The 15,373-nt window shown below is 40.0% G+C and overlaps 1 protein-coding gene across 1 annotated transcript in view; it reads left to right on the top strand.

The window, feature by feature from the left end:
* LOC122814471 (zinc finger protein 665-like) overlaps nt 1-15,373 on the top strand; it is a 218,238-nt gene that overhangs the window by 40,456 nt on the left and 162,409 nt on the right. Inside the window, exon 3 of the mRNA XM_044087051.1 lies at nt 8,726-8,851. Coding sequence (XP_043942986.1) covers nt 8,726-8,851 — 126 coding nt within the window. The remainder of the gene's footprint in view (nt 1-8,725; nt 8,852-15,373) is intronic.

Raw genomic sequence — 15,373 nt, 5'->3', positions numbered from 1 at the left:
GTTAGAATCAACACCTGCCCTGGAAGAAGTAAATCCTTGAAAGCTATTAATGCAAACTGGACTGCTAACATCTCCTTCAAGTTGATATGTAGATGTAGTAGTCTCTCAGGCCACTTGTCTTGTATCCACTTTCCATTTAGATGAGCTCCCCAAGCTTTGTCTGAGGCATCTGTCGTTAGAATCTGACTCGCCTCTGGCCGGGTCACAGAGAGTCCCTTGTTTAGGTGACATTCCTGAGCCCACCACAAAAATTCCTTTTGAATGCAAGGTATTATTTGAATGACAGTGTCCAGATCCTGGCAGTGCTGTGTCCATACGTTTTTGAGATACCATTGTAGCTTCCTCATATGCAGTTTGGCATTGGGAAGCACCAGAATACAAGATGCCATGAACCCCAAGGCTTGAAGGACTGTCCTTGCAGTCAGCCTGGACTGATGAGACAATTGATGAAAGTAAAGGGAAAGATTCTTTTGTTTGTCCGGGGTCAAAAAGGCCATCTGGGATGCTGTATTCAGTCTTACACCCAGAAAGCACATGTCCTGAGAGGGTACTAGACTGGACTTTATTTCGTTCACAGAATACCCCAGGCATCTTAGCACTGCTATCACATATTCCAAATGATGAAGAAGCTCGTCCCTTCCTTGAGCCAGAATCAGGCAATCGTCCAAATAAGGATAGATCTGTATTCCTTTTAGCCTGAAGAAAGCTATCACTGGAGCCAGAACTTTCGTGAACACTTTGGGCGCAGTAGATAAGCCAAAGGGCAATGCAGAGAACTGATAATGAGAAGTCCCAGACCGAAAACGCAGATACTTTCTGCAACTCAGTCTGATAGGAACATGAAGGTAAGCCTCCTTGAGATCCAAAGTTACCATCCAATGATCTTTGCCCAGCAGAGGTAAAAGCTGTTGTAATGTCAACATTTTGAACTTGGGAATGTCCAGATAAGTGTTGAGGATAGATAAATCCAAAATTGGTCTCCACGTGTTCCCCTTTTTTGGTACTAGGAACAGGCGAGAATAAAATCCTAGGCCCACTTCTGGCATAGGGACCGGCTGTATGGCCCCTATTTGAAGTAACAGAGAAATTTGTTTGTGAGCCTCTATTCTTTGCTGAGGAGGAACGTCTGGCATGCCTTTGAAAGGAGGCAAGGTATGGAAATAAAACCTGTAACCTTGGTGTATGATATCCAATACCCATCTGTCTTGGGTAATTAAACTCCAATTTTCCTTGAAAAGTGCCAACCTTCCTCCCAAAGGTGCTGCCAGACGAGAAGGCTCTGGCAGCTGAAAAGGTAGGTCATTGGGTCTGTTTACGAAAGGACTGACCCCTGCCCTCACCCAAGACTGTGCAGGTTAACTCCTGTTCTAGGCCTGAAAGAGCCCTGAGCTCTGCCCCTACCACGCCTAGATCTACCCCTAGACTGGGAATCATAAGAAGGATACGTCCACCCCTTGGTAGGCCAATTTCTACTAAACTGGAGGCTGAACCTGCAAAAATCTTTAACAGTCTGCATAGACTTAGCCTTGTCTTCCATTTTCTTTAAGACTGCCTCAACAGGTGAACCAAACAACACATCAGATTGTAAAGGAGCATCTAAAATCCTTGTCTTAACATGGTCAGACAAATTCTGATCCCTCAGCCAGGCGTGCCTGCGAAGAACTGACCCAGTGGCAGCCACCCTAGACGAGGCCTGTACAGCATCAAAACCACATTGCAAAGAATGCTTACCCACCTGTTCCGAAACATGTACTAAATCTTGTAACTCTTTACACTCAATACCTTCCGCCAGAGCATCTACCTTAGACTTCAATTGAGAAAGCAGATAGTTTTGGTATTTCAACATGTGAAACTGGCAATTCAAAGCCCTCATAGCTAGGGTGGAAGAAGTATAGACTTTCTTTCCCCATCTATCCAAAGCCCTGGCCTCTTTATCTGGAGGAACCGGATTTTTAACAACAGAAGCCTTAACACCCTTAGGCCCCTGACTAACAGTTTCTGGGTCCGCCCTAGGACTCTTAAAAGATACTTATGAGCTTCAGGCACCCTGTAATACCTATCCGCTTAACAGGAGCAGGAGGCAAAGAATCAGGATTAAGAGAAGCCTCTGCAAACACATCTTCCACAACATCCAGAACAGGAGGTATAGCCAAAGGCCTATGCTGGGGTAAAACAAAATTCCCTAAGCCTTTTCCTGGAATCAGAGAAGTCCTGACCTTCCCACTTAAAATGCTCCCTCATGGAATGAAGAGTCTCTGAAAAAGAAAAATCTTCAGGAGGAGAAGCAGAAGGAGTAGAATCATCCACATCAGAATCAGAATAAGGAGAATACTCCTGCAAGTCTTCAGTCAAGACTCTGAAACATCCGAAGCCTGCTCAATCCTCCCCAACTCAGGTTCCTCCCTAGGCCTCTTATCAGGAGGCAAAGAACCTCTAATCAAAGTAATCAAATCTTCTGCCATTTTAAGCATATGCTTCTTGGGCACAGAACCTGAAGAACTAGGGGTGACACCAACTGAAGCTAAGCCTGGCCTGCCTCTGGGAGAAGCCTTGGAAACAGAAGGAGAGGGCCTAACCACCCTAGGAAGGGAAGGGAGTACAGTAACTTGAGAAGCCCCTTCAGCCTGACCTGCCTCCTGAGAGGCCACATCCTGCAATAACAAAGTCTCCCCCTGGGACTCCAGAGAAACCTCCGGCGGAACCCCCGGCTCCACCGACACCTCTAAAGAACCGGCGTCCGGTATGGACGGTTCTTCTAGCCTAGGCTTAGCTGCTTTGTCCTTGCGCTTCTTCGAAGAAGCGGGCGCCGGAGCATCCGACGGCATATTATAATTGCACCGCTTCCCAAAGACTAACCTGGCACAATCTAACCTTCTCTTAATAGTGCGCTTATTGAATCTAGCACAAAAGCGACACCCAACAACGTCGTGCTCAGGCCCTAAACAAGGAATACACAAAGTATGATAATCTCTATGCGGTATCTGTTTCCCACAAGAAATACAGTTATTCACTTTTTCTGATATCCGGTAAACCACTGAGGCAAGAAAAAACTAAAATATTCCCCAACGGGGTACTTAGCCAACTTTGACTCGGTCTGAAACTCCGAATTAGAAAAATTTCAGAACGCCAACCGGCACTTGCAACGCTGCTTCTGCATCGGACCATGCGGCAAAAAAGACTGAGGATATGACGTCGGTCATGCGCATTTGTACCCTGACGTCCTGGTGTCAGTCTAATGCGCCTTGACCGACGTCAGCCTTATACTTTGATATTCGGGCCGACCGAGGACAGCGGACTACCCAAGTGTAAGGACTGCAGCAATGTGAGATGAAGAACATCTATGTATACTAGAAATAATATGGATTTTCAACATAAAATATTTAGTCTTTCCGATATTAAATGTATAAATAAAGCTCTAAAAAGTAATTATTGACAAAGACCAAAATCTGTGGCAGCTATTGCCTTATATAATTAGAAACACTAGACTAACTGGCTTGCATCAGCATGCTTTTTGAATGCTCTTATCCTTGTTGATTTGCCAAAAGCCACAAACATTATGAGGAACAGACTGAAATATGACAAAATTCTGAGGCAAAGATAAACATTATGAGGAACAGACTAAAATATGACAAAATTCTGAGGCAATTTACCAAATCTGGGACAGTTCAGAGCATCTTTGCCCATCCCCCAACACACAACAACTGAAACAAGGAAGCATATTCAGTGTCTTGAATCTGTTTTCCTTGTTTTTCAAGCATTGTTTCACAAAGTTCAGTCTGTTATAATAAGTCTATGTAAAAATAGGTTCTTATTATCTAAACCTTTAGATTTATAGAAGGGTAGTAAACAGGGATGTCCTCTTTCTCCTGTTCTTTGCATTAATTGTAGAACCTCTAGCAATTTTTAATGTTCAGTGAATTAAAATAAATGATTCACATGAATTAAAATTCTTTTGCAGATGACATTCTTTTAACCATTAAAATGTAAATTCATCTTATACACACATGCAAAAATTCTCACATTTGCAGAGATTTCTGGATTATTGTTATTTTTTAATGATTTTCAATAGGAAAATAAATATTATTGTTCCATTGTCATTGTATATTAATTGGGAAAACAAAATATCTAGGAATTATTCTAAATTCCAATATAGAAAAAATAACAGATGAATAATACTTGTATTAATATTGATTCTTTAATGAATAAATGGAATAAATATTTCTCACATTTGAGGATAGATTTGTTATTATAAAATGGTTTTCTTGCCTAAATTCTTGAACTTTCTTCAATGTACATCTCCCCCTTGTATGAAGATCAGTATAAAACAATGAACAAAATTTGTGTTAAATTTGTTATTGTATCCTAAAAACCTACAGTGGCATAAGCTTAAGAGTTTGGGAGAATGGGGGTATTAAGTTTCCAGATATTGAAATGTATGCACTACTGCAATTTGCAAAACTGTTATTCACTGGATGGCTAATGGTTATAATGTAATTTGGAAGAGACTTATAATGTAGAAGTAGTTTAAATTGAAACTATGTATACTAGAAATAATATGGATTTTCAACATAGAATATTTAGTCTTTCCGATATTAAATGTATAAATAAAGTTTTGAAAGTATATATTATATATATTCTATTGTAACGATCTGTTTTTATGATTCACTCATTTTGTTATTTTGTTGAACTAGTTGGAAGTATTGATTAGAATATATTTTTATAAATAGTTAAAGTGGATTAAAAATGTATTGGAAGCTAATGTGAACTTGAAATATGGTTCACACACCCCAAACTGGATAAGTAAATGCAGAGGTTGTAAGTATTGTAGATTTATTCACGAAGGACCATATGCTGTGGTAGAGGGATTTGACAGGACCCTTGTTTTCCCAAGCAGATGTAACTGTAACAGTTCCAGAGTGGTTTGTTTAGCCACCTGTTTAACATGCAATACATTTTATGTTGGTAAAACCAACAGAAAGTTAAAGGAAAGGATAAGACAGCATGTTCATGACATTAAAAATGATAAATTAACTAATGCTGTCAGTAGACACCATATCCAATGTGATGGTTATAAAAATTTTTATTTTTTGTTATTGATAAAGATATGATATCTGACAGAGGTAGTGATGAAAACTTTCTGGAATTTAAAAAATTAATTTGGCAATTGAGACTTTAAGCCTCAGTGGCACCTGTGTTGAATGAAATTCTCTGTTTCCAGTGTGTTAAAAAGAGAGTTGGAAGATGATTTACTGGCTAATAGCACATTTTAACATTAATATTTTAATTCAATAATTAAATAATTAGCTTGCACTGTGATTGCAGAGGTTTATATATGGTGAGCATTTTATTGTATAAAGCAACTCTGATGAAGTCTAAAAGATGAGGACAAAAGCGTTTAGTTGCTTGTTTAATAAACTTTGTGAAGTTATCATTCTAAATGTTCCTTTTTTATTACTTAATAAGGTATTTGTGATACATTTAAGATGGATCAATGGACTAAAAGTATTCATGGCACCAAAACATGCTACAGGGTCCAGGCTATTTAGAAGTTTCTCCCAGGAATGTTTGTCAATATTTTTACACACCATACATACATCTCATAGGTTAATAGCTCATGATGGAAACTGGAAAGATAGATTTTTGGCCATCCTCAGGATTACTGAACTTTTAAAAGACTCTTCAAGAAATAATAAATCAAGCATTCAATAAGCATATAATATTAACAGAGTATATTTATATTAAATTATGATCAGGAGTCCAGTGAGCCAAGGTACTAAAAACTTCTTTCAACTGTTGAAAAAAAAAAGAAGAAAAAAGTGGAAGTCAGTAATATAACCAAGCTGAAAGAACATTACAAACAAGATGGATGAAATTACAGAAAGGGTGCTAAAAGGGTTTTGTATGCAAATCAAGAAAGTTATTTAACAGTAAGTAGCTTCCATAACTGCAACCCAAAGTTACTAGTGGTTCTAGGTCAAAGACATGTACATGTATAAAGAGACCACATAATAGAGGTGATAATTTAGTGAAGACTAAAATACAAGTAGAAATAGGAGAAAATATTTCTAATGACTTTGAGTAAAGACTATAAGAGAATGTTCAAAGGAAGCAAAAGAAGTAACCTGTACATAGTCTGTATTCCTTTTCTGAAGATTGTTGTAGAATTTGCTTTACTGTTGTAAATTTTTGAACTTGTGAATTTTGGTGCTGAATATAGTCATAAGAAACCCAGAAGGTAGGGGATGTGATGCAGAGTACATTCCTTCTTAATCCATAGGTGTGTCTTTCACACTTCTTGAGAAGTTTGCTAGACCCACACTCAAAGGGATATGGGCTAGCAAACTTTATCCTGCAAGGTTTACCTGGCACACTTATTTGGTAATGCCCTTAGTCCAACAGCAACACACATTCTCTGGATGGTTTTGGCTGTTCTCCATTTTTTTCCATTTTTCTTCTAAGTACACTGCTGATATCCTCTGCATAGGAGGGAAATCACTCCACTCTTGGGCTGTCTAAAGCTCTGAAAAGTCAAGCCGAAAGAATGGACTCTAGATAAGATGGTGGCGGACTGACTTATTTCCATAATATGGTAATGAGGTGATCTGATGCTTTGTAAAATTCCTGTGGTGGGTACTTGCCAGCATCACTGGGAGTAAGACAAGTTTAGCTGAGGTAGCAAGTATTTCTCCATCCCAAGAAACTCCATTGGTAGTATGTTTTTACTAAAATCCTCTTCTTGTTCTTTCGGCTGCTCCCATTAGGGGTTGCCACAGTAGAGCAGCTGTTTCCATTTCTTCCTGTCCTCTGCATCTTGCTCTGTCACACCAACCACCTGCATGTCCTCTCTCACCACATCCATAAACCTTACCTTAGGCCCTCCTCTTTTCCTGTTACCTGGCAGCTTCATCCTTAGCATCTTTTTCCCGATGTACTCTGCATCCCTCCTCAGCACATGTCCAAACCAACGTAATCTTGCCTCTCTGGCTTTGTCTCCTAACCTTCCAGCCTGGGCTGACCCTCTAATATGCTTATTCCTAATCCTGTCCATCATCGTCACATCCAGTGCAAATCTTAACATCTTTAACTCTGCCACATCAAGCTCTGACTCCTGCCTTTTTGTCAATGCCACTGTCTCCAACCCATATAACATAGCTGGTCTCACTACCCTCTTGTAGACCTTCCCTTTCACTCTTACTGGTACTCGTCTGTCACAAATCACTCCTGGCACTCTTCTCCACCCACTCCATCCTGCCTGTACTCTCTTCTTCACCTCTCTTCCACACTCACCATTACTCTGAACTGTTGATCCCAAGTACTTAAACTCATCCACCTTCGCCACCTCTACTTCCTGCATCCTCACCATTCCTCTATCCTCCCTCTCATTCACACACATATATTCTGTTTTAGTCCTGCTGACCTTCATTCCTCTCCTCTCTAGAGCATATCTCCACCTTTCCTGGGTCTCCTCCACCTGTTCCCTACTCTCACTACAGATCACGAAGTCATCTGCAAACATCATAGTGCAGCAGAGTTTTTATTTTAATTTTAACCAAGCTAATATGTTGCTCAACTCTATCAGCTAACAGGGAACGGGATTGCTAAGCTTGTCAGTGCCATCAGACAGTACATGATTGAATTCCTTTGGGGTACCTTACTGGCATCAGCCAGTACTGTGATGTTCCTAACATCGTGAATAGTGTACATTCAAGGAAGGGAATGATTTGCTTATGTACTCGACGCATGACATACACTGACTATGCAGCTGGGTGAGACATCATCGAAAGTCTTACCTCATTGTGCTACTGCTTTTATGAATTACAACAGGTGTTTTTGTTCCAGTCTATAGAGTACAAAGCCTGCTTCATGGCGCACATCATCGAAAGTCTCACCTCATTGTGCTACTGCTTTTATGAATTACAACAGGTGTTTTTGTTCCAGTCTATAGAGTACAAAGCCTGCTTCATGGCGCACAATGTGCCTCAATAGTGTCTTGTGTGTGGATGACCAATTTTTTTTCACAGCCCAAGCTCTAATAAGATTTTCTGAATACGATTGTGGGTTTATTGGGTATCAAAAACAATAAAGCAAGATTCTGAATGTGCATCCCTCCTCAAAAAATTGAGAGGTAATATTTGTGGTTTAATGTTAAGTTGCACAATGAATAACCTTTTGACTAGAAAAAAGTAGTTCTCTACTAATGCAGATATTTAATTTTAAACTAGATATAAATAAAAATATAAAACTAAAATTCTACTTCTTTTAAATAAATACTTCATTTTACTTTGAAATGATTTGAATGGTATTTCCTTCTTAAAACATGTCAGAAAAAAATTCAGTGAAAATGCAGGCACTGTGTCATTTTTGGATGTTTGCCCTTTCCCCTCTTGTAGTGTGGCCATAGAGTTGATTGTATTAGTTGGGGGTAGTTAGTGAGTGCAAGGGGCTTGCCTCCTTCAAGAAACACTGAAAACATTGTTTTCAGGAGATTAGTTCTGGTGGGTTGCCTTTTGGGTGGTAGATACTCGAGGGACTGTGATTTGTCCACTCAGTGGAAGCATCTGCAGCTGAATACAGATCTGTTAACGCATTAAATGTTGATTAGAAGCCATGTTAAGAATTAGGATTCTGACAAGTTGATTGTGTATAAGAATTTGGTGATAAATCAGTTTTATTAGGATTTTGATAAAAATCATTTAATGTTATGGTTTTGTATTTTTGTGTGCAGGTTACAAAATCCCGCCAGAGAAGTTATTACTGCTAATTAAAGAAGATCGTGATAAACTTCAAAAGAATGATGTGGATAGGAACACTGCCACAAAACTGAAGGTTAATACAAAAGACAAACTCAACAGTAAGTGAACACTATTAATTTGCTTTCTAATGATATTGATATTTTTTCTGTAAAATTGGAGAAAGAGTGGAAGACTGGAAGAAAGTAACGGCAATATGCTAAATGTTTATCTATAATTTTTTTTTATGTAAACAAGTCAGTCACAACAGCAATAGTACTGAACTGGAAGGCAGTAGATGTGATAGGAGACACAGTGACATTATGGGCAAGACTACTGTGCTTTTTTGAGCAGTATCTCATAAAAAATGTCAGGCTTCAGACTCTGCAAGTAGTTGTAAGGCAGTGACGCACATTAAACGAGATTATTTATGCATCACAACAGTTTTTGAACGCTACAATTCGGTGTGTTTTAGTCTATGAGGAGAATAATTTAGTGTTACATGCGGCACAAGTGACAATATGGATATTGGGGGTACATCAAGATTGCATGTGTTGACTAAGTTAAAGCTCTTTTCAATGAGTCAAGAAAATATGTGACTCTCTATGAAAGGGGTTTTCAACTGACTTTTCTCCCCATGTGAAATTGTGAGGGTACTAATTACATGAATGAACTAATCGTAGTGTCATTTGTCATCAGTGCTCTACACCAGCATAGCCAGCCTTAGGCATAGGCTAACTAGGTGGCTGCCTAGGGTGCCACTCTAGCAAGGGCACTTTTCCAGTAATCTGCATGGTGCAGGTATGCCAGAATGAGGGCGCCAAGTGGTTTTGAGGGACGCTGTGGAGCCCTTTTGCCTAGGGCACCAGTTGATCAAAGGCCAGTCCTGTATGCCGGTTAAATTTAAATAAATAAACAGTGATATGCATCCTAGATGAAGTTTGTTGACAGCATCTCTATGATCTTCACCTTATGTAAGATCTTTTTGATCCTGATATAACATATTGTGAGCATTTTTTGTTTCTCTTAGCCAGTACTTTTATCATAAATGTCTATGCCAATATAGCAAAGTCACCTGCAGGACTTTGGGGTTTCATGTTTTAAAGCAGGCAGTTTTTTGTTATCTATCCCACTAGTCTTTGTCTTGTAACCCCACCATACCGTAATTAAGTCCAACACTATACTCCTTATTTTACTACAATGAATATCTATAGACAGCTTTAAGTTTATCCCACCATGTTATGTCTTGTTATATTTGACTCACTGATTTACACAAGTGAATGCATAACCCTAAATAAGGCACTTCGTTACATTGAATCACTTGGTAACCCTTGTATAAACCTAACTGTACCACCCTACCTTGCTACACAAAATAGTTTCTTTGCATAGTTGAAAGCTTAACCCACCATATTCTTATCTTGCTGTAGTGAATTGCATATTTACACAGGTGAAAGCTACCATACCGTAATTTGCGTTCGTAGTTTAGTGTCACACCTGACTGTTATAGCTACTGCCATTCATGGAGTTAGAGAATGGATGTAGATTGTTAGGCCTTGAACATACATACACACACACCTATGGACATTTTAGAACCACATGTCTTCGGGAAGTGTGAGGACATGCAGAATCTGCAGAGGAGGCCCCAGCTGAAAATTGAATTGGAGAATCTCTTGCTGTGTGGCAGATGTGCTACTTAAGGCACACCTGTGCCCACCTACCCTCCCTTACTACATACAGAATCATTTGTTTACATATGCAAAAGGCTAACCAACCCCCCCATACCCCTAATAAAATAATTTGTTAGATAAGTGAATACTTACCCACCCTTTTTTCTGTGTGCCTTTTTGCCTCTATGCCTCCTGCCCATCACACTTTAAGGCATTCATTCCATTCCCCAGTAGTTGATATCCCCAGCATGATGCAAGAGCCATCAGGGGAACCATCTTCCAAGCAGCCTTGGAGCTGACTTTATCCTCACCAGCATCTCAGCTATGAAAGGATTTCTATTAGACCCTGACCTCTACCCCTACATCTGCTGGCTGGTCTGTGTACCAGCATTACCAAAGGGTGTCCTATACCTTTCCCTGTGGTGCTTCTCCCACAAGCTACTGATTTCTACAACTAACTTCTTTGGATTGCCATGGTCATGTTCCTAGTCCTGGGCATTTAAGTGCTCCATAATCTTTGGTCTGCATAATAGTAGCTATCATCTGATGGAAATCCACCTCTCCTTCCCTTTCCCAAGATGGGTGAGCCAGCTTCACCCATGGATTCTACCCCTGCCTTGCTCTAATCTTCTAGTGTCTGACCTATTTGAATTTTTGGGCCACCCAGGTCAAAGTCCAGCCTTTATCCCTGTATGTCACAGAGCCAGGCTAACCCACTATCCCTATTTTGTTGCATTGAATTGCTTGTCTGTACAGGTGAAATCACAACCCACTTTGTTGAACTGAACTGCATGTTTATGCAGGCTGGAAGCAGTTCAGAAAGCTGCTTATACTTAGCAAGCTACAAAGTAAGATGGAGTTATTACATGCTGTAATAACCATGCATGCATACAAACTACTATCAGCAATGCTTGAAGAACAGCTGAGAGGTCTGCAGCAAGTAGCAGCTTTCCTCCCCTTTGATAGTATTACAGTGCAAAAATACCACACCAAGAACTTTATTACATAAAGCTTTCAGGTCTACACCCTTCATCAGTATAAAATAAACGCAATAATGCAACATTTAAATAGGAGAAACCATAAAATCATATGCTTCAGCCCATCCCACATCTTAACTAACAATCAAGCCTTAAAGCAACATCATATTATAAAACATTATACATTATTATCCACAGATAAAACACTATATAGAATTCATAAAACAACAGAAAAACTTGGTACTACATACATACATAGTATTACAGTGCACATTACCGACCAGGTATGTCCTGACCTTATGTCATGGATCCCATACATCACGGTATATTTACCAATGTGGAGACCAGCTTTAGTAGTGGCACACATCGCTTCTGTTGCAAACTTCTGGTGAATGTAGGTATCCTTCCAGTTCAACATTTGAAGTCTAAATATAGTCAGTGCCAAAGGAGCTGCTACTGTCAGTCCTCGCATGGTTTACTTGTCCCTCCCACAGAAAATTTCATGAAAACTGGGCAGTCTCCCAGCCAGATAATTATAGCTCAACGGTAGTCACCAATATAGAAACTGGGTCTGCCTTTGTAGTCCACCTTCTCCACCCAAAAAAATAATCTCGAGAATGTGGGTATCCTTCCTACTGGATGTTTAAAGGTTTACTGAAGTTACTGTCATGAAAGCTACTCACGTTAACCCGTTTTTGCAGATGTCAATCCTATCCTCCCCAGAAAAATTTATGTGAACTTTGACCATCCTCTCATCTTGGTATTTAAAGCTTAATTACAGTCACTGCCAAAGAACCTGCTACTGTATTTCTCTGACTTGTGGATCACTGCAACAGATCTGGGTACTTCTCACACTGTGTACTTCTCTCTTCCTGACTGATGGATCACTGCAGCAGATCTGGGTACTTCTCACCCTGTGTACTTCTCTCTTCCTGACTGATGGATCACTGCAGCAGATCTGGGTACTTCTCACCCTGTGTACTTCTCTCTTCCTGACTGATGGATCACTGCAGCAGATCTGGGTACTTCTCACCCTGTGTACTTCTCTCTTCCTGACTGATGGATCACTGCAGCAGATCTGGGTACTTCTCACCCTGTGTACTTCTCTCTTCCTGACTGATGGATCACTGCAGCAGATCTGGGTACTTCTCACCCTGTGTACTTCTCTCTTCCTGACTGATGGATCACTGCAGCAGATCTGGGTACTTCTCACCCTCTGTGCTTTTTCCTGCATTTACAATACACATGTGTGTTGCTGACTTTGGATGGTTAGCCATGGAAATGATCAATTTCAGTTGATCATTCTAATCTTTTGTTATAGCAATGTGCTGTGGGGAATTATGTGTTCATGTTTAGCCCTGATACTTTTTCATGTCTTTAATATGAGTCTTTTTATTACAGGGGTACATGCCTTCAGCATTGGTTTGGGCTAGCTGCGTTGTTGGCTGAAATCGAATGGCTTCATCAGCTGACACCTCCAAAGAGAAGAGGTTACCGTAGTTCAATATATAATAAGACTTTAAAGTCTGTTTTGCAAAGAGCCACAGACTGGAAAAACTGGGGCCAACTGCTGCTATATCATTTCTTTATTGTATTACAAACACCCCAAGGCTTGCTAGTTGTAGCTGAAAAACCTTGGGAGGAAGAACAGACCCCTTTAAAAGTGTAATAAGGTATTTCTGGACCTGACGTTAAGCTGTGCAATGCCTGTAGTGAAAGACCATGTAGAGGGGATCACTGCAGCCGCAACTGAGAATTCATAACATAAATGCTTGTCTGAGAAGTCAGATAACATATCTGCATTATTATCCACTGTAGAAAACAAATTCCTTCCAAAGTGTCTGTTAGAGCAGATAAAGTAAGTGACACTAACGTGATTTATGAAGTGGGGGGGGGTAGAAGAGTTATATCACATAAATATTCTTAAACCATGGAGAGAAACTGCTAACATTTCTGTTTGCAGGGGGAGTTAGTTCCTGCAGAATGTCCTCATGTCAGAACAGGGAGACGCACTCACTGTCTAGGAAGAGGAAGTAAAAGAATTTGTACTCTGAAATAAGGTATATTCTCAGACATGGCTGGTAATTTAAGTCAGCACATACCTCTCAATTGTCCAGATTTTTGCAGAATGTCCAAATTTTTGCTCTTACTTTTGGTCTGTTCCTCATAAAATTTGTGGTTTCCTGGCAAATCACTAATACTAAATAATGAGACATTTGAGTTTCAGACTTCATATCCTTCAGAAAATATATAATAATGTAAAATCTGTCATTCTAGCAACTTTCTAAGTTGACATTTGAGTTTCAGACTTCATATCCTTCAGAAAATATATAATAATGTAAAATCTGTCATTCTAGCAACTTTCTAAGTTTATAGGAGCAATATTTAAATTCTGTTTGCATTTTTGTCCCGCCCCCATTTTTTTTGGTTTTGTTCAGATTTCTTGCAGAGGTTGAAAGGTATGAGCCAGCATAATATAAAAACTGTACCTGAACAGAAAGTACACTTAAGAGGATTGAATCCAGAGTCGTAATGACAAATAGTTATGGACAATGTATAAAAGAAGTTTAGGTTTACAGAGGAATCCCATTGTGAGTGGAATAGTCCTATTACATTTGTACCAAAGACTGATAGACCCATATGATTTTATCACTTCAGCAAGTTGAACAGCATAAATCTGAGTCATATCCTATATGCCAAGTGGATGAACTGATTGAGAAACTGGGCAAGGCTAGGTTTCTCTCCACTTCTGATTTATCCAAAGCCTACTGGCAAATCCCACTAGCCTCACATGCAACACAAAAAAATATTTCCCACACATTATGGGCTCTTCCATTATAAAGTTTGTTGTCTTTTAGTTTCCACTGAGTACCCACAGCATTCAAATGGGTGGTAGACAGTATCCTTAGAGACTCTACAGCAAATAAGCAACAGCCTACCTAGTTGACCTTATAATGCTCTCTTAACGACTGGGAGAGCCATTTGTTCATAAGTACAAACTGTTAAGTCTCTGCATCACAATGGGTCATTGGCCTATCCAGCTTAAGTGCAAGTTGGGTATAGCAGAAGACCACTATTTGATCTGTGTGATAATCCATGGGTTTCTAAAAGCACATTCTGAAAAAGTGGAAGCAATTCATAACTGACTCACACTAACCACTAAAAAGTAAGTGAAGGTATGGCTCCATGTTTGTAGAAAGACCATGCCCTGTGTGACCCAGGGGACTGTGCTTCAATTAGCAGACCTGGCGATGGAGGGGGGAGGACTGAAGTCACATGACCCACTTGTCTCAAGGGGGAACACAGGATTTGCATAATCTCAGAGGCACACAGGATAGTGCAGTGTCCCAGGTGGAGATCAGAGACACCACTGCTTCTGCCACAGGGAGGAGGGCAGAGCTGCTTGGAGGAAAATGCCCCTGCCCACTTCCCAAAGCCTCACTGTTTGTATGCTGGACAGGGCTGGGAGGGAAATAAATGGAGAAACTTTGAACCACCCCTAACGTCTGCTTCAGTGACACCTACCAATTGGCTTTAGCCCAGTGAAAGGAACCAATGATCTGAGAGAGAGAAGAGTGGGTATGATGTTCAGCTGGCAGGAGGGGGGAAATGCTAAGAAAGGGGGAAAAAGCCAGGTGAATGCTTATTTGGGCCTGGCTAGTTGTGATCAGTTTTTTTTTCCTGATTTTTGTCAGTATGGGTTGCCCCAGGCTAAAATGTTAGCCTCTACAGACGGTAATGTGGATGAATGCAATGGAACAAGCCTTTCAACAGCTAAATATGCTGTGCTGCAAGTTTGTATTCATAGCTCTTGCCCTTTCAAAACAATTTCTAGTATACATGTTTGCCATTTATGTAGGTGTATGTAAAGTCTTGTCTCAGGTTATACAGAGGGAGGAACATCATATCTGTTGGTGTTGCTAAGTTTGCTACTAATCTAAGAAACGCTACTTGGCTGTAGAAAAAAGTATCTTGCCATTAAGTGGGCCTTCATCACCCT

The sequence above is a fragment of the Protopterus annectens genome, chromosome 10.part0 (genome assembly GCF_019279795.1).
Source record: "Protopterus annectens isolate FY-2018-M chromosome 10.part0, PAN1.0, whole genome shotgun sequence".
Taxonomy (NCBI): Eukaryota; Metazoa; Chordata; order Ceratodontiformes; family Protopteridae; genus Protopterus; species Protopterus annectens.
Note: the sequence above shows the minus strand (reverse complement) of the source record. Positions and strands in the feature narration are given on the sequence as shown.